The sequence below is a fragment of the Mus caroli genome, unplaced genomic scaffold, assembly GCF_978045245.1.
Source record: "Mus caroli unplaced genomic scaffold, Mus_caroli_1 scaffold_7, whole genome shotgun sequence".
Lineage (NCBI taxonomy): Eukaryota > Metazoa > Chordata > Mammalia > Rodentia > Muridae > Mus > Mus caroli.
The window spans coordinates 26,295,818-26,321,093 of NW_028227262.1; the positions used below are offsets into that span (position 1 = coordinate 26,295,818).

General features: G+C 43.3%; 1 protein-coding gene and 1 pseudogene across 2 annotated transcripts; both read left to right on the forward strand.

Moving 5' to 3' along the window:
- The first annotated feature begins 29 nt into the window (after positions 1 to 29).
- Positions 30 to 24,752, forward strand: Apobec1 (apolipoprotein B mRNA editing enzyme catalytic subunit 1). 2 transcript variants are annotated; one of them, XM_085839965.1, is made up of 8 exons: positions 30 to 360; positions 2,503 to 2,570; positions 6,275 to 6,424; positions 11,709 to 11,826; positions 14,878 to 14,905; positions 20,865 to 21,262; positions 21,816 to 21,934; positions 23,663 to 24,752. In XM_085839965.1, the coding sequence occupies exons 4-8, from the start codon at positions 11,811 to 11,813 to the stop codon at positions 23,789 to 23,791; spliced, it is 690 nt and encodes a 229-aa protein (XP_085696091.1). In that variant the 5' UTR covers positions 30 to 360; positions 2,503 to 2,570; positions 6,275 to 6,424; positions 11,709 to 11,810; the 3' UTR covers positions 23,792 to 24,752. The 2 variants fall into 2 exon arrangements, with proteins under 2 accessions (XP_085696091.1, XP_085696092.1); XM_085839966.1 differs by lacking the exon at positions 6,275 to 6,424.
- Positions 13,701 to 14,203, forward strand: LOC110297124 (BBSome-interacting protein 1 pseudogene; annotated as a pseudogene).
- Positions 24,753 to 25,276: the final 524 nt, after the last annotated feature.

Here is a 25,276-nt window from a genome sequence, read left to right on the forward strand (position 1 = left end):
TCTTGACTTAGTATTTACCCATCTCAAGGATTTTCGGGGGTGGGGGAAAAGCGGCTGAATCGGGACGACAACAACAACAACAATAATAACAACAACAAAAACTGATAAACTGGCACTCTGCCTGCAGCTGAGAGTCCCGCCCTGCTGGTAAAGCCCGGCCTCCTGCTCGCCTGACTGCAAACCCCAGCCTCCTGATCTATCTGTTCAAGCTTCTCTAAAAGCGGAACCAGCAGCTATTAAGCTTTCTGTGTTCAGGAAGTAGGTGCCTATTCCCGCTACAGAACCACGGTGCCCATGAGTGTTGGATTCTGCAGGCAGCAACAGCAAGGCGCTCCTCCCTTGAAATCAGATCAGGAAGAAGTAAGGAAAGTTTTGTCTGTTTTGAATGTATAAATGTATGTGGCCAGTGCATGTCTGCTTCTGACTGTACTGTGTTCTGTATGTATTGGTTATAGATCATTGGTTCATAAGTCGTTGGATATGGTTAAAATTTTATAGTATCTGTACCAAAAAGTTAACTTAAAACCAGTAACCCAGGGTTGGAGCCATTGTCCAATACATGGGATGAGCCAGCCAAGGAAACGGGTCTCCAAAGATACTTTTAAATTGGAATAAGATTTTTATATAATTTCTGATCTGTCTTAAAAACCAAGTTTATAGAAAAAAACTAAGAGGTATTTAAGCTGCATCTCCATGCGTTCTTATACAAGAACTTTTCTTGCTGTCAACTAAACTTTGTAACATAAAAATAACCCACTTATAATAATAACTTATAATAACTAACCCTTTTATAATAAAACACTAAGTTGCTTATACTGTTAAAATTTGGTTTTGCCTTCTAAGAATTACGGTTTGTGCTCCATGTCTTCATCCTTTAAAAAGGTACTTTGTTTTTCAAAAAACACACAATTGAGAGATTTTAAACTACTTTAATGAAAATTTTGGAATTTTACAAAAAATCAAATCTGGACATTTTAAAAACAGCTTTAAAAATGTTTTCGTTTATAAATGTATGAAACATTTTAAAGTTTATCAGATATTTTATTGTAATGTCTTTATTAGTATGTGATCTTTATTAATGCATAAATAAAAGACTAAAAATTAGGGTCACAGCTTAACACCAGAGGCTGAAAAATTCCCGTCTTACGATGCAATAAAACAATGACCATAGGCAGTCTGGTGAAGAACTCGGATACCACAGTGTTATAGCATTAAAAAAAATTGAGAATCACTGGCTTAAAATTATGTTTCAAGATATAACTTAAAACAAATAGGGCTGGAGAGATGGCTCAGCGGTTAAGAGCACTGACTGCTCTTCCAGAGGTCCTGAGTTCAATTTCCAGCAACCACATGGTGGTTCACAACCATCTGTAATGGGATCTGATATCCTCTTCTGGTGTGTCTGAAGACAGCTACAGTATACTCATATAAATGAATCTTTAAAGAAAAAAAAAACTTAAAGCAAATAACTAAAAATAGATGTTTAACTCAGATATGCTTGAGAGGTACTAGCAGAGAGCTGCTGAATATGGCATTTAAGGTATTTAAACTTACTGTGACAGAGACTCTCAGATGCTAGTAATAACCCCTGGGGTCTCAAGACAATGGACACAGGAACAAAGGACTCCACCTGGACTGTGGTCCAGAAGTGGAAGCCTATTGGATAGGGAGGAGCAAGGGAGACAGGCTGGAAACTGGTTCCAGAACCTCTTTGATTGGGCCCCTTTGCTGACTGCCATATTTACTACCTGCTCCTCATCGGGCCTTGATTCCCATCTCAGTTAAGCTCATGGTCCTAAGAACCCAATACAATCCTTTACACGCTGAAACAGACAACCAAGGACTTAAGGGATATACAAACACTAGGAGAAGGAATATAAGAAGGAGCCAACCTGAAGCCATTTTGAGTAAAACTTCCATTTTGAATAGGGGCCAAGTAAAGTTTAAGCTCCCAAGACTTCCCTCAGAGACTGGCATCCTGGTTGGCAGAAAGAGAGATGTATGTGGGTGGCTGGCATCCTGGTTGGCTAGTGGAGACATGAATTCGGGCAAGTCTCCCTATCAACCTGAATAGCCAACTACTGAGAATCAGATAAGTGTGCCACAAAGACATGTTCTCTTTCCCTAAATTCGACTGATGGAATAGGGAGAAGTCCTATATCCCTAAATCCTGATTGGTGGGATGACTTAGCAGAGATGTTTGTGGTTTTGGAGCTTAAAACCTGCAACATTCTGGCTCAGGGTTGCAGTTCAGCTCTGGTGGAGTCTGTTCTGGGGCCCTGATCGACCAGTAGTGGTCTGCATACAATACAGTTTTGCCATCTGCTTAAATACTTATTAAAATGAAGATTCACTCATCCCCTGAGTCTCTGCTGTTGTACCTGATTGGTCAGTTTTGACTGCCTAATTCATATAAAGATCTTGCTTTGTGTGGACTCTTGTTCCTGCTTGGGTCGCTTTTGGATTTTTTGGACCTTGACAATGGTTCTTTCTTCTTCTCAGGACTGCCCGTGGTGGATTTGTTCTGCTCCTGGATTCTTCATATTAGCTCCGAGGACATCATGAGCCAGGTATGGTAGTATTTCTCTACCTCCAACCCCTGTGATACCAGAACTTGGGAAGTAGAGAAGAGGGTCAGGAGCTCCAGGCCACTCTGTGCTACATGTACCTATCTGGGAAAAAACCCAAAACCACAACAATACTGGCTAGTAAGATACTCAGTGGGCAAGAGGTGATTGCTACTGGGCCTAGTGACTTGAGTTTGGTTCTCGGAATCCAGGGGTAGAAGAAGGAACTCATTCCAGAAAGATGTCTCTGACCTCCTCCTGGGCCCTGTGGGTTCTCTCCTTCCACTACATGGGCCCTTGGGCTAGAATTCAAATCTTTAGACTTGCCAGCAAGTGCCTTGACCCGCTCATCCCCTCCACCTTGCTGGCCATATTTTAAAATTTATTTATTTTTTATTTTTTTGGTTTTTCGAGACATGGTTTCTCTGTGCAGTTCTGGCTGTCCTGGAACTCACTCTGTAGACCAGGCTGGCCTCGAACTCAGAAATCCACCTGCCTCTGCCTCCCAAATGCTGGGATTAAAGGCGTGCGCCACCATGCCTGGCTAAAATTTAATTTAAAAAGATTTATTTATCATTTATTTTATGTTCTGCGTGTCTGCGTGCTTGAGTTTGTGTACCACATGTGTGCAGGAGCATGCAGAGGCCAGATCCCCTGTAACTGGAGTTACAGACAGTTGTAAGCTGCCACGTGGGTGGTGGGAACGGAACCTAGATCCTTTGCAAGAGCAGCCAGTGCTCTTAGCTCCTGAACCATTTCTCCAGCCCCTATTTTTAAGCAAGGGGTGGGGCATAACTACTGGGACACTAGTGATTGCTCAAGAGTTTTCTTCTCTCTCTCTCTCTCTTTTTTTTTTTTAATTAGTTTTTGAGACAGGATCTCATGTAGCCCAGGCTGAACTCACACCATAAAACCCAAACAAGACCTTGGTGCTCCCATTGCTGGAACTGCAAGCACATACCACCACACCTGCCTAAACCTTTACTTCTTGGTCATTTTCTTCTCTATTTAAAGCAGTGTTGAGCACTTCCTCTATGGTCAAGCACACAGTAGTACTTCATTTATGAGCAGAGAATCTGGACCATGAGACTGTAAAGATCTGCCCTCGGTGATGTGGCTTTAAACCAGCTGTCATCGTCAATGTCCTTGCTCCGTTGATTTTATCATTATTTTTGTTGCTTCGGGGAAGAGAAAAAAAATGATTAGAAATGTTACCTGTGACAGTATTCTCTCCTCCACTCCTTTGGCCAGGCTTCTTTGAGTCCCTGCCACCACTCACACAGCTGGTCTCTTGAGTCCTGGTACTCCCATTGGACCAGAGCAACATTGGATATTTCTACTTTGACGTCCAGAGTCCTGGGCAGGAATTCGACTACAGTCTCTGGTAGAATTGATATCCTGTGTCTGATCTGGCCAACATTCTACCGGGTCTAGCCAGATTGCCCTACCCTCCTTTTCTGGCTATTCAAATGTCCCTGAAACTCCTCATTCTCTCCTAGATTCCAGGTGATGTCATGACAGGCCCCAGACCTTAGCACAACTAATTCTATTGTGGAAGTGCCATTCAGGCCTTAAAACTCAGCACACAGGCAGTGCCACATGCCAAAGTGAGAACAAAGTCCAGAGTTCTGGGAAAGTCCCTGAGTGTACTAACCTGGCTTTTTGGATTCCGTAATTGTGTTTCTCTCTAACTGTTCTTGTTAACTGAAGTATGTCAACCCGGGACATGGTTTTGTGCTTAAAACCTCAGCCTGAGAAAGGCTCTGGTCTACACTGAGATCCTGAACACCCAGTATTTTTGCCAGCTGGCTAATAAAGGCTTTCTATTGGCTTAAATTCATATCTTTCTATTGGCTCAAACCCAAATCCACTGGAGCAGTCTTCTCTGCTTGATAACCCACAACAATGTCTTGTCACCCTGACTGGCTTCAGGGAGGATCCTGTTTGGGACCTGGTTTGGATCTCAGTGATATGGGGCAAGCATAAAGCGCTGGATGCAAGTCCTGCCGCGAGTCTCGGCTACGTCACTGTACTGTGCTCCAACCCCCTTGTTGCTCTGCTCTCAGAACCTTGCATGCGCTTTCACACCCTCTTTTCCTTGAATTTAAAAATCAGAGGGTTTTTTTTTTGAATTTTTAAGTTTGTTTGTTTTTTTAATGTGTGTGTGCACATGTGTGTAGAGGTCAGAGGACAACTGTCAAGGGTCAAATTCCTTCCAACAAGTGGGTCTCTCTTGGAAATGGGTGGGACTCATGTCATCAGGTGTGGCTGGACCTGTCATTACCCACTGTGCCATGCTGATGGCCCTTGCTTTGTTCCAGAGACAGTGTTTCATGTATCTCAGGCTTGCTTTGGAGTTCTATTAATATAAAGATAAGGGTGATCTTGAATTTATAATCCTTGCCCCTCCATCTGCCATGTACTGATACTACAGAGATCAATACTATGTCTAGTTTCTATGGTGCTACAGACAGCGCCCAAGGCTTCATGCATCCTAGGCAGGCATTCTATGAGTTGAGCTACATTCTCAACCTCAGATACAATTCCTTGTGTGCAAAAATTTATCACCCCTAGTTTCTACCTTTGCCCCATCTCAGTACAATTTGTCATTCTGAGAAAGAGCATAGAGAAATATTGTTAAGAATAATTGCAGCCGGGCGTGGTGGCGCACGCCTTTAATCCCAGCACTCGGGAGGCAGAGGCAGGTGGATTTCTGAGTTCGAGGCCAGCCTGGTCTACAGAGTGAGTTCCAGGACAGCCAGGGCTATACAGAGAAACCCTGTCTCGAAAAACCAAAAAAAAAAAAAAAAAAAAAAAGAATAATTGCTTTAGGCTAGTCTTGATGGAGCACACCATTAATCCCAGCACACTTGAGGCAGAGGCAGGTGGATCTCTGTGAGTTCCAGGCTAGCCTGGTCTACAGATGGAAATTCCAGACCAGTTATAATTTTAGAGTTTGCCCCTGTCTCGAACAAAAAACAATGAAAATTGTTTGAGCTACAAACTACTGTTTTCAATTCTCAGAAGGTAAATAGTAAGCCAGGCACAGTGGCTCATATCTGTAATCCCAACCACTTGGGAGGCTGAGACAGGAGGACCACCATGAATTCAAGTCCAGCCTGATGTACAGAATGAGATCCTGTCTTAAAAATCAAAAAATAGGGCTGGTAAGACGATCAGTGAGCAAAGGCACTTGCCACCAAGCCTGATAACCCAAGTCAGTCCCTCAGACTTACATGATGGAAAGAAAGAACTGAGTCCTTAAAATTGTTCTCTAATCATCCACATGCATGCCGGATACACACTTGAGTACCTGCATGTGTATACGGTATACACACACATAAATTTTAAAAATTAAAGATTTGTTGCTGTTGCTGTTGCTGTTGTTTCTTTTGTTGTTGTTTCTTTTGAGACAGGGTCTTATGAGTAGCCCTGGCTGTCTTGGAACTCACTATGTAGATCAGGCTGGCCTCTAACTCACAGATCTACATGTCTCTCTGTGATGAGCAGAGTAAAAAAAAAAAAATGCCATTTAGATATGTAAAAATAGCTTAGTCAGGAACACCACTACACCCAAGGCTGCATGTGATAACCAGAACCCTGTGATATCACTCACTCGAGACAACCACACACAGGACTTGAACTCTATCAGCAGCACTCCATATCTAAGCAGAGCAAAGACGATACAACACTCTGTACTTCCCCAGGACTGCTAGACACACTGGAGAGAAGCCGCTTCCATCTGCCCTGCGTCTGTAGAGTGTCCAGCATCCTGACCCATGAATCAGAGACTACTGTCTGATTTGCCTTGACTCAGAGAGTCTGAACCCGAGCTTCAGCTAAGATACCTCACACAGGTAAGCAGCCTCGGGGAGATAAGATTAGGGACCACAGCTAGGAACTTAAGGGCATGACCCTTGTGTGATGACACGCAGCATAAAATATAACTTTTGTTATACCAACTACGCGTACCTACCTTCTTGCTTGAGAGACTGCCTTCCCAGTGCTGGGATTAATGACATGCCTGACCTAAACATTTTTTTTTTTAAAGATTTTTCTTTTTTCTTTTTTTTTCTTTTTCTTTCCTTTCTTTCTTTTTTTGTTTTTTGTTTTTGTTTTTTTTTTTTTTTTTGAGACAGAGTTTCTCTGTATACCCCTGACTGTCCTGGAACTCACTTTGTAGACCAGACTGGCCTTGAACTCAGAAATCCATCTGCCTCTGCCTCCCAAGTGCTGGGATCAAAGGCATGCACCACCACACCCGTCAAGATTTTTCTTTTTTAAGTCAAAAAGTATTAATAGTAAATGATATGGGAGTTTTCGGCACCTAAAGGGTTAATTGTTCAGCCTCTCAGAGAAATAATGGTCATAAGCTATTGTGGAAAGGTGAATATTATTGAAGCAACCACAGATAGGGTCCAGGTGAGAAATGGGAGAGACTGGACCTGATACAGGCCTTCATTCCGGGGCCGTGGGGGATTTTTATGCAGGAAGCTGTGAGAGTGTGTGTAAAGTGTTCCAGCCTAGTGTAAAGTCGGAGAGCAAAGGCAGGACGCAGAAAGAGCCGGAGGATTTTCAGGGCTGTGTGTGCTGGCGCTTGGTTTAGCTAGTTGTATGATTTCTCTGCCCTCTGCTGGCTAAAACAAAGATGATCAAGCTGGTCACAGCTACTCAAACAGCTGAGGCAGGATTGCCTGAGCCCTGGGGTTTGAGGCCAGCGTGGAAAACATATGGAGAACTAACCTCAATAACAAAACAATACCACCAAAAACATTCCACAAACAAACAACAACAACAAAACAAGAAAGAAAAGTCAACCTCCCTTCCCCGACGAACACACACAAATAACAACCAAACAGCCACCCACCCTATCTCAGTATTCTGGGTCTCCAAGTCGCCCTGGCTTGCAATTCTAAGTTCCCCAGAAAGGTGAATGGTATGAATGGTAGGGATTTGAATTTCTAGGCATCACCTGCCAGGAAAGATGCGTTTTACTTGTAGGTCATTTTCTGGGGACTGTCCCTCTGGAAACGGGTGAATCTATGTGTCTTTGGTTGCTTGTTTCTGCAAGGTTGTGTGTGACTGTGTGAGTCCCAACCAACACACACCTGTTCCTGACTCTGCTGTTGCCATATTGCTGCAGCAAGGAACATCTGACCAAGCTTGAAGGTGTAAGTCCAGGCATAAGCTTGTTTGGACCATATTGTTCTAGACCAACAGTCTGTTCCCAGAATTTGAAAATTCAGGGTATTGTTTGTTTTGGGATAGAGTCCTGTGTACCTCTGCTGTGAGACACCCGGTGCCAGGAATCAAACCCAGAGCTCTGGGCTTGCTAGGCAAGCATTCTACCTAAGCAGAGCTACAGTCCCAGTCTCTTGACATTATGATAGAAGCAGAGGTGGGGCTAGATAGTTGAGAACTGCTCTTACAGAGGACTGAGTTAAGATTCCAGGACCTTATGGAGTTCACAGTCATCTGTAACTCCAATTTCAGGGCACCATATGCCTTCTGACCTTCTCAGGCACCAGGAAAAATATAATGCATATACATACCTAAGCAAAACACCCATACACATAAGATAAAACAATCTAAGCTACCCGTCTGTCTGTCCATCTATCTGTGTGTCTGTCTGCCGACAGAACAGGAGATGATACCTAAAGGAATGAAAAGAAAAGCTGATTCCAGGAAGCATGGGTGAAGTACCCCAGGACACTGGAGAAGCATGAATCCAGGGAAAACTGTATTTTCCAGAATGAGCCATGAGTAATTATTTATCCTGAGTGACGTCAGTCTACCACTGTTGAAGTATCACGTCATCCTTTTTGGCTTATTTTACTTATCAATAACATATTCAATAAAATCCACTGTGTTTAAAAATTGACTAATCATCCTATCTGACCCTGAGTAGATCACAGATCTGGCCAAGATAGTGAACACGGGCTGGTGTTATAACTCCGTTGACAGAGTGCTTGCCTACCCTGCAGAAAGACCTGGGTCCATTTCCAAGATCATATACACTAGGCAGGGTGGCACACAGCTGTAAAGCCAGGGATCCAGAGGTGGAAAATGGAGTGGTCAGAAGTTCTAGGTCATCATGGTTACAGAGAGAGCTGGAGGCTAACCAGGGACCGATGGAATTCTACCTTTAAAAAGAGTCACTAATGTCTTTTAAGCCCCTCTCAAGGACTTTATCCTAAGGGAGTAATTATCCAGAGATCGATGTGTTAGAACGATTCTTGGAACATTATTTACAATGCCCAAGTATTAGAAAAAATGTCCCCCAAATATAGAGGGTCATACAAATTATCCCAACACTCAAGGCTGAGACAGGAGGATTGGCAAGAATGTGATGCTAACTTAAGCTACATAGTGAACTTCAAATCTAAAGACAATGGATACAATACATTTTGGTGCACCCACAATGGAGGATGTGCCAAATAAGAGAGGGGTTTAAATCATCACCAAGATAGCATATAGTGGATGATATTCATGGCGCCACCGGAGAAAACAAGGGTCCCTTTCACAGTAGTCTTATAGACAGAAAAAGAATTTTAATAAAACACAAACCAGGAAACTCAAGGATAATTTTAATAGTTTAAGAGAAGAGCTACACTGCAGGCAAGCTAGTGATCTCAGCAACTGCCAGGTGCAGAGATGAGGATGAGAGGAGGTCATGCTTGCAGAGTTAACTCTTTGTTTATTTCTTTCAAAAATATATAGGTCTGTCTGTACACTGCATGTGTGTCTGGTGCCCATGGAGGTTAGGAAAGGGTATTGAACCCCCTGGAAATAAAGTTACACATGATTATGAACTGCCTTGGTGGGTCCTGGGAGTTGAACCCAGGTCCTCTTAATCCCTGAGCCATCTCTCCCGGCCTACTTCCTAAATTAGAAAGCAGGAAGTGGAAGTCTGTGAGCAGCTGGGTGGCGGGGCATATTCCCACAGCATGAGAATGTTACAGAGGAGCTAGGGTTCCCTGTTGTGAGTTCTTAGTCTCGTTAATATATTTATTTCTAAAGAATTCATAAGATTGCTGTGGTGGAAAACAGCTTTAATCCCAGTATTTGCAGGTAGAGACTGGAGGAGCTCTGTGATTTGGGGCTAGCCTTATCTACATAGGGAGTTACAGGACAGCCAGGACTACTTAAAGAGACTCTGTCCTAAAAAAAACAAACTAGCTAACTAACTAACCAACTATCTAAGATTCAGGATGCTCGAAGGCCATTTTAAAAAATGGCCTATTTTTATTTATGTGTACGTATGTGCACAAATGTACAGTACCCATGGAGACCAAAAGAGGGCATCAGAGCCCCAGAGCTGGAGTTATTCATGGTTGCAAGCTACCTGACTTGGGCTCTAGGAGTTCCAGTCCTATGGAAGAGCAGTCAGCACTCTTAACTACTGAGTTGACTTCCCAGCCCCATGAGGACCACTGTATTAGAGTTAGAAAGAAAACTGCAGATCAGGCAAAAAACATGCATCGTGGCAGCTTCCAGGAGTAGGGGGCCGGCTGAGAGGAGAGGAGAAAACCAGGACTTTTGTGACTTTTGAGTTAGTGACCGAGAAAGCAGGTACAGTCACGCACACACACACACACACACACACACACACACACACACACACACACACACACACACACAGAGGGAGAGAGAGAGAGAGAGAGAGAGAGAGAGAGAGAGAGAGAGAGAGAGAGAATGTCCAGACTATTAAGAAAGGTATACTTAGAATTAGAATTTTGGCCAGAGAGATGGAAAGAGAAAAAAAAAAGTTACGTTTTCTGAGTTAGAACTCAGAAAAAGCAGGCAGGCTTCACAGTGAAGGACTGCAAGCCGTTGCATCAGGGGAACAGCTTCAGGGGGCTCATGAAGGTGATGGTCATTCCTCACACCTCTTCTGCACGCCTTCAGTGAGTCAGCTTGCTTGTGTGGAGTGTTCTTGCCAGGTGATCGACAGGCCCCGCTGGGTTAACTCTTAAGGAGATGACAATGTATGTAATGTTCTAATCTTTGAGTCAGACCAGAATGTTTGGCCTCCACCCAGGTAGAACTCAGATTTCATTCTTTTGACCAGGAGGAAGGAACTTTTCCTGAACAGCCTTCAACACAAACCTTGATCATCTCCATCTTCATATGATATTTTTACAACTTAGGGTGGGCATTTATGATGCTTTTGCTTCCGAGTTTCACCAGGGGCCAAGACTGCCAAGGGTGTCTGTGTGGAGGTCATCCTCACTGGCCTTCAAGCCATAGGGTGGACAGACCTAAGAAAGCCACCCCTGAGCAGGTGATCCTGGGGTATATTACAAAGCAGGCTGAACAAGCCAGGGAGAGCAAGCTAGTAAGCAGCATCCCTCCACGGCTTCTGCCTCAGTTCTTGCCTTCAGGTTCCTGCTTGAGAACTTGCCTGGACTTTCCTCAGTGACAGAATGTAACATGGAAATGTTAGCCAAATAACCCGTCTCCCCACCAAGTTGTGTTCAGTCTTGGTCTTAATTACAGTAACAGAATCTAGGGAGAAGACCCTAGTGGGAGACCTAGACTTGGAGAGAATGATCTCAAATCTGAGGGATGACTAGCCTGAACTTGACCGGAAGTTCTGGCAACAGAGAATTGCTCTAGAGAAGTATAGCATATTAACATTGTTTAAAATTGGAGATTAGACTTAGTCATATAGCTAACCTTCCCTACAAGAGGAAGAGAGCACCAGAAGTGCACAGTAGTTATCTGACTCAAAGGCCAAGGTCCTGCTTTTGCATCTTAAGCTGCCCCTCCTTTTTCCAATAGACATATGGAGCAAAGGGCAAATGGGAGGGAGTACCAGGTAAAACCCATAATATTCTCACCGGGTCACACTGAGGACATTTTAGTTATAGGGAACAGCTTCATTCTCTCCGACTCTGTACTGGCTTCCTCCCACTCTTACTTGAGCCTGAAGGGAGGAGAAAGCTTTCTAAATGTCGATGTCACCTAAGAGAACTTTGGAGTTTAATGTCATCAATGATCTATTGTGCAGCATTGATGGCTCTGTAGGTTTTCTCCGGGGAGGACAAATATCCAGATGCCACTTCCTTCTTCATTTACATAGTACAGATCTCAAGTTGCTACTGACGCTCAGGAATGAGTCACCCCGTGTCCCTGCAGGTGGCTGTGGGCACACCTGAGGAAACAAAGTCCGGCACACAGCTGGCAGAAGCCATCGCAGCAACATAAGCTCCCGAGGAAGGGGTCCAGAGACAGAGCAAGATGAGCTCCGAGACAGGTAAAGGGATGCCGGGTTCTAGCAAGGCATTGAGTTGATGCTTCCTCTTTACTTTGCTTCTTACTCTACAGTTTATCATGCTACCCCAGGCCAGTCCCTAGCTGCTGGCCCCAGGTTATCCTCCTGCTTCATTTAAACCCTTAAGTGTCTCAGAATACAAACGCCTGCTCCCACGCTTAGCTTGGGTCTGTGGTCTTGAATAGTGCATCAGGTGTATGTGGGTCTGACCTGCTTATGCTTGGGTCCCTGGGTGCTTTTCAGCTTTCCTACTATAAATAATAATAATTAATATTGTTCATAAGATGAATTACTACTCCAAGGAAGTATTTATACCTCCTAATGATTTTGACAAGTAACGCTAAGTCAATGTTGATTTCATGGCAATAAAAAAATTAAGTTAGTTGGATCTGGTGACATAGGCCTGTAATTCTAGCTACTTGGGAGGCTGAGGCAGGAGAATTACAAGTTGAAGGTCTTTGTGGGCTATTAGGTAAGTTCAAGTTAGGTAACTTAGCAAGACCCTTCCTTAGAAAAGGCGGGAGAGCTGGAGGGATGGCTAAGCAGTCAAGAGACTTGAGACTTCCCACATCTACATGAGGCTGCTCACAATGGCCTGAAACCTCAGCTCCAAGGGTTCCAATGTCCTCCTCTGACCTCCACAGGTACCTGAACACATGAACACACCCCCCCACACACACATCACATATACATACATATATACATACGTACATACAACACAACACAACACACATACACAGACAATTTAAAAAGCTTTAAGTAAGACGAGAAAAGATATAGCTCAGTGGTAGGGAGCTTGCTTAGTATGTTCAATTTCTCAGTCCTGCCCAGCCCTATCCCTCACTAAAAAACAGTAAAACTATAACTTGAAACCACTAATGAAGATAAAACAGAAATAGCAATAATGGTCTATATGCTAGTTGACTGACTAGTCAATGATTAATTAATGTTAGTCAGGTATGGTTATTTCCATCTGTTATCTAAGTAGTCTAGAGGCTGGAACAGGAATTTGAAGCTGTCTTGGGCAACATAATAAGTTTCAGAGCAGATTAGGCTATAATATGAGATCCTACTCTTAAATAAACAGCCTGGGTGATATAGCTCAGTTGGTATAAAGTTGACTCAAGTGCAGGATTCCTGGGTTCCATTTCCAGCACCATATACGACAGACTGGGTGGCACATGCCTGTCATCCCAGCATTTAAGAGGTGGATTATAGAAAAATTACAGGATGGAAAACATGCCTAGCTTTGGAAGAAGATGATTTCAGATAAGGTGGGATTGGATCCAACTCCTAAAATTGTTGTTATTATTATTGGTGGTGGTGGTAGAGTTCAAATCGTTAGAGAATTTTTTTTTTTTTCCGAGACAGGGTTTCTCAGTGTATCCCTGGCTGTCCTGGAGCTCACTCCGTAGACCAGGCTGGCCTTGACTTCAGAAATTTGCCTGCCTCTTGCCTCCCAAGTGCTGGAATTAAAGGCGTGCACCACCACTGCCCTGTTAGAGACTTTTGAAATTTTTATTTATTATTTATTATTTATTGTTGAGACAAGGTCTCATGCAGCCCAGGCTGGCCTCGAACACGCTATGTAGCTGAGAATGACCTTGAAAGTATCTGAAGCACAGAGATATGACTGAAATAGTGCTCTGGACACATTTGCCTGCTAGTTAATTGCTATGGGGCTGGATACAAACAAACAGAAGCCCAGGCAATTGTGAAGCCATTCGGGAAAGAATGCACCTTTCCTTCTGCATGCTTGGGTCAAGGAGACAGATGCCAACAAATGAGATGCTAAAAGCTACAAGAAAAGGATCAAAATTGTCAGGAGCAAAAGCACCAGGCGTCGGAGTTTACATATGGCAGGAGTGAGGTCCATGTTTTGGGAAATTCTTCCAGATCAACAGCTGTCTGTGGAAGATGTAACCACGGTGATGCTATGGAAACTCTACTTTTATCCTTAAAATCTCTGGCTCTGGAAAAACTGGAGCATATACAGGATGCAGCACAGGAGACATTTTATAAACAAGTAATGACAGAAAAGGAAGAGTGTGGCAAATAGCCTACTGACCACTATCACTGTAGGGGACACCCCATCTTAACTGCAACCCGTCTTGTCATCACTGTTAACAACTGTGAATTGTTCTGTGTCTGTAGCCTGGAAGTATAAACACCTGGGAAATTAGACATTGGTTTGTTTGTTGTTGTTTTTTAAAGATTTATTTATTATTTTATCTAAGTACACTGTAGCTGTCTTCGGATGCACCAGAAGAGGGTGTCAGATCTCATTACAGGCGGTTGTGAGCCACCATGTGGTTGCTGGGATTTGAACTCAGGACCTTTGGAAGAGCAGTTAGTGTTCTTACCCATTGAGCCATCTCACCAGCCCAACATTGGTTTGTTTTAAAAGCAAGATGTGAATCCAAGTTTTATAGAATTCTGAAGAAGGTTTAAAGTTATAAAGTATTATTCATCATCCCTATCATTATGGCTGTAAGAAAGGAGATGTAGCCTGTATGGACTGAGGGTCTCTCTGGCTTTTTAGAAAACTAAGCCTGGAAACAGACTCTAATCCTGGATACGGTATGTCTAGCTTGTACATTACCTCAAAACAAACTTTAAAAAAATAGAGGAGAAAATAGGATATGATTGCAGTAGGCTAAAGTGCACCCAGCCATCACCGAATTAGAAACAGCTAACATGTAGAATGAGATTCAGGAATAAGATATGTATAATCTACATTTGGTAGTTTCCAAATTGTACCCCTCAGATCCTTTGAGAAGTCATCTTCCCATTAGATTTAGATTAAAACAGTTTTTTTGAGGTCAGATCTCAAAAGTATAGCCTAGGCAGAACTTGAACTTGAGTTTCCTCATGCCAGAGAGTCTAGTATGCTGGGATGGAGCCGTGCCCCACTGTGCTGGCTTCTACATTCATTTTTCCATATGATTTGTAGACTTGGGAGAGTAGAACATGATTTCATGGCAGCTCAATGTTATTAAGTGTTATTTGACAAAATCATCTCTTGGTTTTCAGGCCCTGTAGCTGTTGATCCCACTCTGAGGTAAGACAGGAATGGGACCACCCAATTCAATCACACAGAAATGGACATTTAAGAGTCACAGGACTAGGGGGCTGGAGAGATGGCTCAGGGGTTAAGAGTACCAGCTGTTCTTCCAGAGGTCCTGAGTTCAATTCCCAGAAATATCTATGATGGGATATAATGCTGTCTTCTGTCATGCAGACAGAACACTCATATATAACTAAAGTTTTAAAATGTTAAAATAAACAAACAACAAAGAATTACAGGGTTACAGCATGCAAATTTGCTTTTGTCTTTATTAAATGATAAAATAATATACACACATGTATATATTCCAAAATTATTTTAAAATACATTTCTCCATTATGTAAATGTTAGACTATACATTTTATACACATATGTACTCAGGGTCATATAAAAATTCTTTTGTGGCTTGTCTAAGGATGTGGTTCTGATCAAAGGCTACAGGCATGTCAGTTCTTGGATCCAATGCCACAGAAACTACAGCGTTCAGCAGCATCGCACTGGAGACATACCTGGCCTCTGCTTTGACTTCTGACTTCCTGGCCCTGGTCAATAGTGGGATCTGGAGAGACTTCTCAAAGCTCTGTCTCTTCTTTCCAAAAGGACCTCAGCCAGTAGTGAGGAGAACTGAGAATATTTAGACCACTGTAAAAAGAAAACTAGAGAATTTAAAACATTACCACACACACACACACACAGACACACACACACACAGACACACACACACACACATTGTATGTATGCATGACTTTATTTGCTTATTTGCTTTTTACATACTTTTAAAATTTGGCTTATTTTTTTTCAAGACATGGTAATCCTGGCTGTCCTGGAACATTCTCTGTAGATCATGCTGGCCCCAAACTCACAGAGATCTGCCAGCCTCTGCCTCCTGAGTGCTGGGATTAAAGGTGTGCACCACTACACCTAGCTCCACATCATTTTAAATTAATGCTTTCTACATGAAAGTTATTCTGGATATCTGGCTTTGACAGGCATGCTCAGGTGTGCTGAGCCGAAAGTCCCAAGCTCCAGTCAGAGTGGTCTCTTACAGTGCTCCTGAGCAAGCACTGGGCAGTGAGCCCCACATCTCTCTCTCTCTCTCTCTCTCTCTCTCTCTCTCTCTCTCTCTCTCTCTCTCTCTCTCTCTCTCTCTCTCTCTCTCTCAGCGTCTTTAGGGAATGAGACATGCTGCTGAGACATGTATGCCATCGTGCCTCTGTCATGTGGAAAATTGTTTCCTGGTGACACACAATTGCACAGAAGTAAACAGGAGCATGTTTTAACCTTTTCCTTTCCTTTCTAAATCTGCGATTATGCATTTTTGTTTTTGTTTTGTTTTTTGTTTGCTTGCTTGTTTGTTTGTTTGTTTTTGGTTTTTTTTCGAGACAGGGTTTCTCTGTGTAGCCCTGGCTGTTTTGGAACTCACTTTGTAGACCAGGCTGGCCTTGAACTCAGAAATCCGCCTGCCTCTGCCTCCCGAGTGCTGGGATTAAAGGCGTGCACCACCACCGCCCTGCGCTATTGTGCATTTTAAGAATCTGTTGAGGGTTTGTTTTTTTTGTTTCTTTCTCTTTAAGAAAAATAACAGTGTAAGCAGATACATCATTACTGCTAAATTTATTTTGTTTTGCAGCTTAGAAACCAGCTACACTACGGCCCACTTAATAAAGCAAACAGGAAGTACCTTGTGTGAACGAGATTGGTGGAAAAAGTTTTAAAAGAGGGCTCAGAGCCTGGTCCTTGCATTAGGAGTCCCCATGTCACTTCCACACAAATCTCACTCTAGTGTGAATCAATGCCCGAAGTGCCAATGCTTTACTAACTAACCACTGTGCGCCTGGTCCAGAGCATCTCTCCAGACTCTGCCCACTCTCTGCCATGCTCTTCTTCAAAGGTTTATGGAAAGTCCTGGAAGAGCTGTGTATGTATGTATGTATGTATGTATGTATGAATGTACCTATGTACATATGTATCTATCTATGTATCTATCTATCTACCTATGTATATTTCTATGTATTATGTATGATGTATGTGTGAATATATGTATGTATGTATGTATGTATGTATGTATGTATGTATGTATGTATGTATCTATCTATCTATCTATCTATCTATCTATCTATCTATACCTATTTATCTTCTGTCAAGCTGCCCTAGAAGCCAGAGCTGAGTTTAAAGGCTTAAGTCCATTTCCTCAGACCATTTTTCAAGAAGCTCACTATCCATCACCTGTGGGCACATTTGCTTTTTCCTGGTCCCCAAAGGCTCCAGTAGGGGCTTTCAAACCTAAAGAGTCCGGTTTTTTTGATGTGCCGTTCTCAAGGGAACACGAATCTCTGTGCCAAGTCAGCCTGGCATGTCCTGTGTTAGTTCTGAAGGATTGGGACTAAGGATTAAGTCCTGATAATTCTGTGCTTTCCCACCTGTATTTTAAAGCCCTTGTCTGCTGCCTTTTGTTGAAGGCTCTTTCTGAAAAGGATTAATTTGGTGGTCCCTGAAAAATTGGATTTTTATAGATCACTTAGAAATGACTTTAGCAGACCTTTCCATCTTTTCCATGTTTTGCTTGCATGTAAGTCTGTGTGCATGCACCATGTGAATGCCAAGTGCTGGGTGAGGTCAGGAGAGGATGTCTGATCCTGGGGATCTGGAGTTACAGATGGTTATGAGCCTCCATCGGGGTTCTGGGAACTGAACCCAGGTCCTCGGCAGGAGCAGCCTTTAACTGCTGAGCCAGTTTTGTTCTCACTCTGGGTTCTGACTCCACATGGTTCCAGTCATAGTGGAGCTGGGATCTACAGGTTTGGGTTGTGTGTGTGTGTGTGTTTTTCACTAGGTTCCCTACCATTCTTCATCTCTCTCTTTGCTTCCTCGGCTTAATTTCTATAATTCCTGTGATTGGGTTTAGCTTCTATGACTTTTTTGTTTCTGTTTAAAAACAGACCGTAGCATAACTGAAGCCATGATGGAAGTACTATGTAGCTTGTAGGCAGCAATACATGCCAAAACGAGAAACATAGGCTTAATCCATCAAACTCCATAGTTCTGGGAAAGGACAACTTCACAACATTAGTGGAAATTTTGGGGAGTCCTTCCAGAGTCACCATATGTTAATGGGGGAATCTGAGTCTCATCTTGAGGTTCTTAGTCTTGTTAGTAAAAGAAATTTAAGATGGGCTCAGAAAAAAAAAAAGAGAAAGAGAAAAGTTATGTGATTTAAGTCAGCCTGGAGGTCAGCCACAGGATGGACAAGCAGCCACAGGTTGTGGGGGGGAGCTGGAGAGAAAGAGCCAAGCCTACCACACTCGTGAGAGCATGCTTAGGCTCCAACCTCATCTGAAAGAAAAGTCAGAAGAGAAGAAAACCGAAATCTTCCTGAGTCAGGATTAAATACATTTACAATAATTTTATTAGTACTATAAACAAAATGCAGCGACTGGAGAGCCTTTGAAGCCAAGGAAGGAGTGGAGGAGCAGTGAACTCTGCCCTTCACCCTTTGTTAGAACTGGGCTCCTTCCCAGGTACTCAACTTATGTGTTAACAAGCCTACTGCACAGCTAGTGTTTTGGAAGATGGTCATTCCCATGGTCCACTTTTAGAACTTCCAGGAGCTAATAATAATAATAGCAACAATAATTAATTATATATAAATATTGTATATAAACATATAATTAATAATCTGCCTGCAATTAACTAATTTAATTAATATTATTAATGATGGAATTATATAATAAATATTAATTAACAAACTTAATTAATGTTAATTTATTATTAATATCACCATTATTATTATTATTATTATTATTATTATTATTATATTTTTGGATTTACCAGACAGGGTTTTATGTGTAGCTGTGGGTATCCTGGCACTCTGTAGACCAGGCTACCCTCTAACTCAGAGCTCCTCCAGCCTCTACCTTTTCGGATTAAAGGAATACCCTGTCGTGTCCCCCCCCCCCCCCCCCCGGCCTGGAGCACTTTAAATTCCTTGACAAGCGCCATAGCTCTGAAAATCCCCAAAACTTTGTCACTTGCAAAACCCAGCTCCACAGGGGTCCATGTTATGTGTCCCTTGAAAACCAGCTGCAGCTGTATATGGTAAATAGCCAAGACGGTCACCCTTCCCTTCCAGCAATCAGTCCAGCCACTCAGAACAAAGCTATTGAGCGTTGAGGTAGAGAGGGGGCGTAAACACTTCTCCTCTCCTTCTCCTGTACTGTAACCATAGGCATCTTCTCTGGTGCTGGGGGTGGGGGGGTCCAGTCCACATCCCAGAACAAACTCACAGCATGCTCATTGCTATGGAGCAAAGCAGCAAAGGACTCAGAAAGGCAGACTTGCCCAACAGAACCTCCTGACATCTCAGGAGCAACTGCACAAGGGACAGGAATTCCAGAAGGAAAAGACATAATCTCATTAGAGGAATAATTGCCCCTCCTATCGCTTTGGCATAGTTTAATGTAGTCCTGCCCTCCTGTGGGGGCCGTCCTTTGCCAGGTGCTTGACTAACTGAATTAACTCTCCCTCCTCCTCCTCCTCTTGCTCCTCCTACTCCTCCTTCTCCTGCTCCTCCTCCTCCTCTTCTCTTCCTTTTCTTCCTCCTTCTCCTTGTAGCCCTGTACATATAGACCAGGCTGTAAATATTTATTTTTATTATTTTTATTATTAATGTGTATGTGTTTGTATCTATGTGATTGTATGTGTACGTGTGTGTGTGGGTGTGTGTGTGTGTGTGTGTGTGTGTAGTACCTGAAGAGGTCAGAAGAGGGTGTGAAATCCCTTGGCACTGGAGTTATACATGGTTACGAGCTGTCACATGGGTGCTGGGAAGTGAATATAGGACCTATTTCTTTGTTCAGTGTTGGAAAATGTTGCTGTTTGAGAATTCTGTACGTGCGTTTAATGTGTTTTGATCAAATCTACCAAGTTTCTCCCTCCAGCTTCTCTTCTCCAGCTTTCCCTCCAGTCTCTCCCCTCCAGCTTCTCCCATGCTGTTCTCTCTACATTCTTCTCCCACTTTTTTCAGGTTTTTTTGAGTCACGGTCTCACACTGTAGCACAGCTTCACATGGAATCTGAGCCCCGCCTGTTTTTGACTTCCTAATGCTGTGTGCGTACTTCTGTGCCTGCTAGAAGGAATCCTCTGTGGATAATGTGATAGTCCAGGGACCAGGGGGACAATTAAGACTAAAAACACTTATGGCATCACATTGCAAAGGGGATCGTCACTCAGTACAGTGCTGAGATCCCAGGCTGTTCTCAAATGTGTCATCCTCCTGTCTCAGCCTCCTCAGTGCTGAGATTATGTGTGCCACTATACCTGGCAATTTGAAAGATAAATGTCTAAAAGAGAAGGGTGGAGAGGTAGCTCAGTTGGTGGAGCTAGCATGCATGAAGCCCTGGGTTCCCACACACGGGTAATTCCAGTCCTTTGGGTGGAAGCAGGGATATCAAATGTTTACAGACAGGCTGGGAAGAGGGCTCATCGGATACAATGCTTACTGTTGAAGCACAAGTACTGGATTTTGAATTGCCAGTACCTACATATAAGTCAGGCTGGTAGCCTGTTTCCATAACCTCTACACTGTAGAGGCAGAGTCACGTGGCTCCAGGAGCCTTATTGGCCAATGAGGTTCATTGAGAGTCTCTGTTTTGAAAAACAAGGTGGAGAATGACAGAGAAGACACCCAACATTGACCTTTAGCTTCTATATGTTTATTCATGAGCAAGTGATTGTGTACATACATATACATGCAAACGTGTGAACCCATCACACACACACATATATATGCATATATACATACATACATATATACACACATATATACATATATACATATACACACATATATACATATACACACATGTATACATATACACACACACACATATATATGCATGAGGGGAAAGATTTTTTAAGTTACTTAGGTTGCATGGGAGTCTTTTTATGTTTCCAGGAGAAGAATTGAGCCCCACGAGTTTGAAGTCTTCTTTGACCCCCGGGAACTTCGGAAAGAGACCTGTCTGCTGTATGAGATCAACTGGGGTGGAAGGCACAGTGTCTGGCGACACACGAGCCAAAACACCAGCAATCACGTTGAAGTCAACTTCTTAGAAAAATTTACTACAGAAAGATACTTTCGTCCGAACACCAGATGCTCCATTACCTGGTTCCTGTCCTGGAGTCCCTGCGGGGAGTGCTCCAGGGCCATTACAGAATTTCTGAGCCGACACCCCTATGTAACTCTGTTTATTTACATAGCACGGCTTTATCATCACACAGATCAGCGAAACCGCCAAGGACTCAGGGACCTTATTAGCAGTGGTGTGACTATCCAGATCATGACAGAGCAAGGTAAAAACAGAACGCTCCTGAGTGAGTGGTAGTGGTAAAGGGGGCAGACAACACAAGCTGGTGATGCTGGGATGGAATCCCAGAGGCGAAAGTCCAACATAAAGTGAGGGAGGAAGGACCTTCCCAGCAAGGGAAGGCTGAACAATAATAACAACCTCTTCTACTCTAGTTACCTCCACCTCCCGGTCACCTTGACTTCATTTTATGGAGTGAGACCACCTCTAGCAGCAAATAGAGCCTTTACGTAGAGCGCATGCTCTGTGGTTGTTGCTACTGGGAACTGAAGCCAAAGCCTGTACCTGCTAAGCATACTCAGGAGACAAGCTCTTTACTACTGAACTACATCTCTGCTCTCTTGAGTTTTTATTTGAGGCAGGGTCGATAAGTGGCTACCCTGGATTTGTCATCTACCGCAGGCTGGCCTTGAATTTGCAGTGTCCCTGCTTCAGACATCTGAAAAGCTTGGACTGCAGGCATGAGCCACTATGCCCAGGTCATTTTAAGTCATTTAGCGCTGTATTCATCAAATAAGCCAAATGCTGTGTTTCTTTAGAGTATTGCTACTGCTGGAGGAATTTCGTCAACTACCCCCCTTCGAACGAAGCTTATTGGCCAAGGTACCCCCATCTATGGGTGAAATTGTATGTATTGGAGCTCTACTGCATCATTTTAGTAAGTGTCTCTGCTGTTCATTTGCTTCTGTTTTGAGACAGGGTCTTATACAGTCTAGGCTGTCCTTGAATTTACTAGGTAGTCGAGGATCATCTTGAATTCCTGAGTCTCCTATTCCCATCTTCTGAACCCTGGGATTTTGTATAGTCTTGCCCTACCGTGCCTGGCTCCCTAGTAAGTTCCTCCCCCTCCTCTTTTAAAGTGTCTCAGTGTGTTTATGAGCGGATGTGCAGGTGCCTGCAGAGGATCCCTTGGAGCTGGGGTTAGAGGTGGTTGTGAGCCCCCTGAGGTGGGTGCTGGGAACTGAACTCTGGGGCCTTCCACAGGAACAGCTGGATTTGTATCCGTTACTTGTATCAATCAGTGCTACTTTGTATCACAGCTGCCAAGGTAAAACATCACGACCGAGAGCAGCTGATAGAAGGAAGGCTTTATTTTGGTTTACAGATCCTAAGATCTGTATATCTGATGTTGGGGAAGACATAGTAGCATGTAGATTATATCTCAACCCTACATAGGAGCCAAGGGATAGCTAGCAGGGACTTGGGGGAGGGGACTTGGTGCTATAAACGCTTAACCCTGCCCCCAGTGATATACTTCCTCCAGCAGACCTTCATGTCCTAAAAGTTCTGTCACCTCCACGCCACCAACCAGACACCAAGTGTTCAAATACACACTCATGGTGATATGTCATTCAAACCTCCACAGTGTCCTTAACCCCTGGGCTGTTTCTCCAGACCCTCTCATAAGTTCGTTTGCTTGCTTTGTTTTTGAGACAGGGTCTCACTATATAACCTTGGCTAGCCTGGAACTCACAGAGATCTGTCTACCTTCCTCCCAAGTACTGGGACTAAGGTGCACACCATCACCCCCATCCCTCCTCCACCACCACCCCTTTTTAAAGTTAAGAGACAGAGTTGATACACAGACAAGAACCCTCTGTGCTTCCCTTCTGAGGGTTTCCCTCATACTCTCATCACTTTTTTGGGGGTGGTGGTGGCAATTTTTCTTATATTTAGTTATTTAACTAGTTGACTCATGTTTAAAAGGAGAAAACAAGGGACTGGAAAGCTCAGCAGTTAAGAGCACTGACTGCTCTTCTGAAGGTCCTGAGTTCAATTCCCAGCAACCACATGGTGGCTCACAACCATCTGTAATGGGATCTAATGCCCTCTTCTGGTGTGTGTCTGAAGACAACTACAGTGTACTCATATAAATAAAATAAATACATACATCTTTGAGAGAGAGAGAGAGAGAGAGAGAGAGAGAGAGAGAGAGAGAGAGAACAAAATATTCTGAAGCCAGGCATGGTGACACATACCTGAAATCCCAGCACTCAAGAGGTTGAGTCAAGAGGATCCTGAGTTCAAGGGCAGCCTGGGCTATAAATCTAGGCTGTGTCTCCAAAATCTGTATCATCAAAGAATTCACCACAAGGAAGATGCCTTTAGTGGGAAGCAAGTAGGGGGAGGAAATCACATGGTGATTCCATTGTATCTTTATTGTTGCCATTCTGGTTACACTTACCCATGCCTCAGCATTCCAGGGAGTTCTGTTTCCCACGGTGGCGGTGGCGAAGATCAGTCACACTACAGAATCAAAGGTGCCCCATTTGGATTCTTGGTCCAAAGGGTAGTTCAGTTGAATTCCAATAGATGTTGTTTTTCTCGTTTACTTTGTCTTGTTTTTCTTATTACTGAGGATAAAATATAATCTTCTTTGTTTCAGGGACTTCCACCCTGTTTAAAAATTTTTAGAAGAAAGCAACCTCAACTCACGTTTTTCACAATTACTCTTCAAACCTGCCATTACCAAAGGATACCACCCCATCTCCTTTGGGCTACAGGGTTGAAATGACTTCTGGGAGTTGGGCATGGATGAAATGACTCCTTGTATGTGTACTGTCTTGACAGCAAACGTTGATGACCCACTAAAGAGCGACTGCCATGAAGAATCTAGAAATTGAGCTGGAGGTATCATTCATGGGTAGGGTACTAGTTACACACGAGGCCCTTGGTTTAATTCCAAGAATGTCCAGAAAAACGGAGAATCTAGAAATTGAGCTGGGAATGGTTATACACTCCTTGTAATGTCAATTACAATTGTGAGGCAGAGGCACCAGATCTCTGTGAGTTTAAGGCCAGCCTGGTCTACACTGTAAAACCCAGGCTAGCCTTGAATTACACAGTGAGACCTTGTCTAAAAAAACCCCACCCCCATCAAGAATGTAGAAATTGAAGAGTCAGGTAAGGTGGTGCATTCCTGTAAGCCCAGTAGTTGCATGGTGGAGGCAGGAGAATGACAAGGTCAAAGTCACTTGGAGCTACACAGTAAGTCTGAAGCCAGCCTCAACACATAGAAATTCAGTGTGCTAAATTCTTCCAGGGACACCAGGGGCCAACAGCCAACACCTTGCCAGCTTGCATAGTATAGTCACTCAGACAAGCGCAGTCATTTGTCTGCCTGGCCTCCAAAGGCTATAATGGCATACAGCAGTCCCAGAGCATTAAAAGGAGCTTAGGCCTTATTAATATCTGATGAAGTCTAGCTATACATTTTAAGTTTAAAAACTGTATCTATTTACTATTAATACTGTGTCTGTTGAGGGGGTTGTGTGTACATACTGTGGCGCTCCTGTGAAGTACAGAGGACAGCTTTTAATGTTTTTGTTCTCTCCCTCTATTAGCCATTCTGAGGACTGAATGCAGATTGTCAGCTCAAAAAAGCAAATTATTTCCCCTGAGTGGTCTCAACAGCCCTATGTCTATACATGAAAAAAACAAAGGAAAAGAAAAGAAAAACAAAACCCCTGCAGTAAAAAAAAACATTTATCAATTGTTTTTGTGTTTGTGGTTTTTTTTGTTTTTTTTTGCCCCCAGTACCCACTAGAGTTTGTGAGAAAATTGAAGAAAGAATGTTAGTCTGCGGGGGTGGGGTGGAGATCAGAGGTTCCTACCTCAATAGAGTCAAACAGGATTTTCTTGCTTTTTTTTGTTTCTCCTTTGAGCCAGGGTCTCAACAAGCTCCCAACTCACTATATAGTCATGGAAGACCTTGGACCTCAACTTTTTTTTTTTTTTTTTTTTTTTGTCGTTTATCCATCCATCTGTCCCGTCTGGAATCTGGAACTCAGCCTTGGTCTTCTCTCTCTTCAGTTTGCTCTGTCTTAGATCCTGTTCCTGCCCCTTTCTGGCTGCTTCGTGCCGCAGAATCTCTTCAGGTTTTGAGCACAGTTTCTTGACTTTAGTTACGCACTTCTAGCTTGAAAGCCATCACAGCCATGTATCATGATTTGATTTTGCAAAAGCGTTCATATAAAGCAGGTAGCACACCCTCTGATCT

What these genes read in the sequence shown, in the direction of transcription:
- Apobec1 (XM_085839965.1), top strand. An exon ending in GCTGTTGATCCCACTCTGAG is followed by an intron (nt 14,906 to 20,864) that starts GTAAGACAGGAA and finishes TTATGTTTCCAG; the next exon opens with GAGAAGAATTGAGCCCCACG. An exon ending in AGCTCTACTGCATCATTTTA is followed by an intron (nt 21,935 to 23,662) that starts GTAAGTGTCTCT and finishes TCTTTGTTTCAG; the next exon opens with GGACTTCCACCCTGTTTAAA.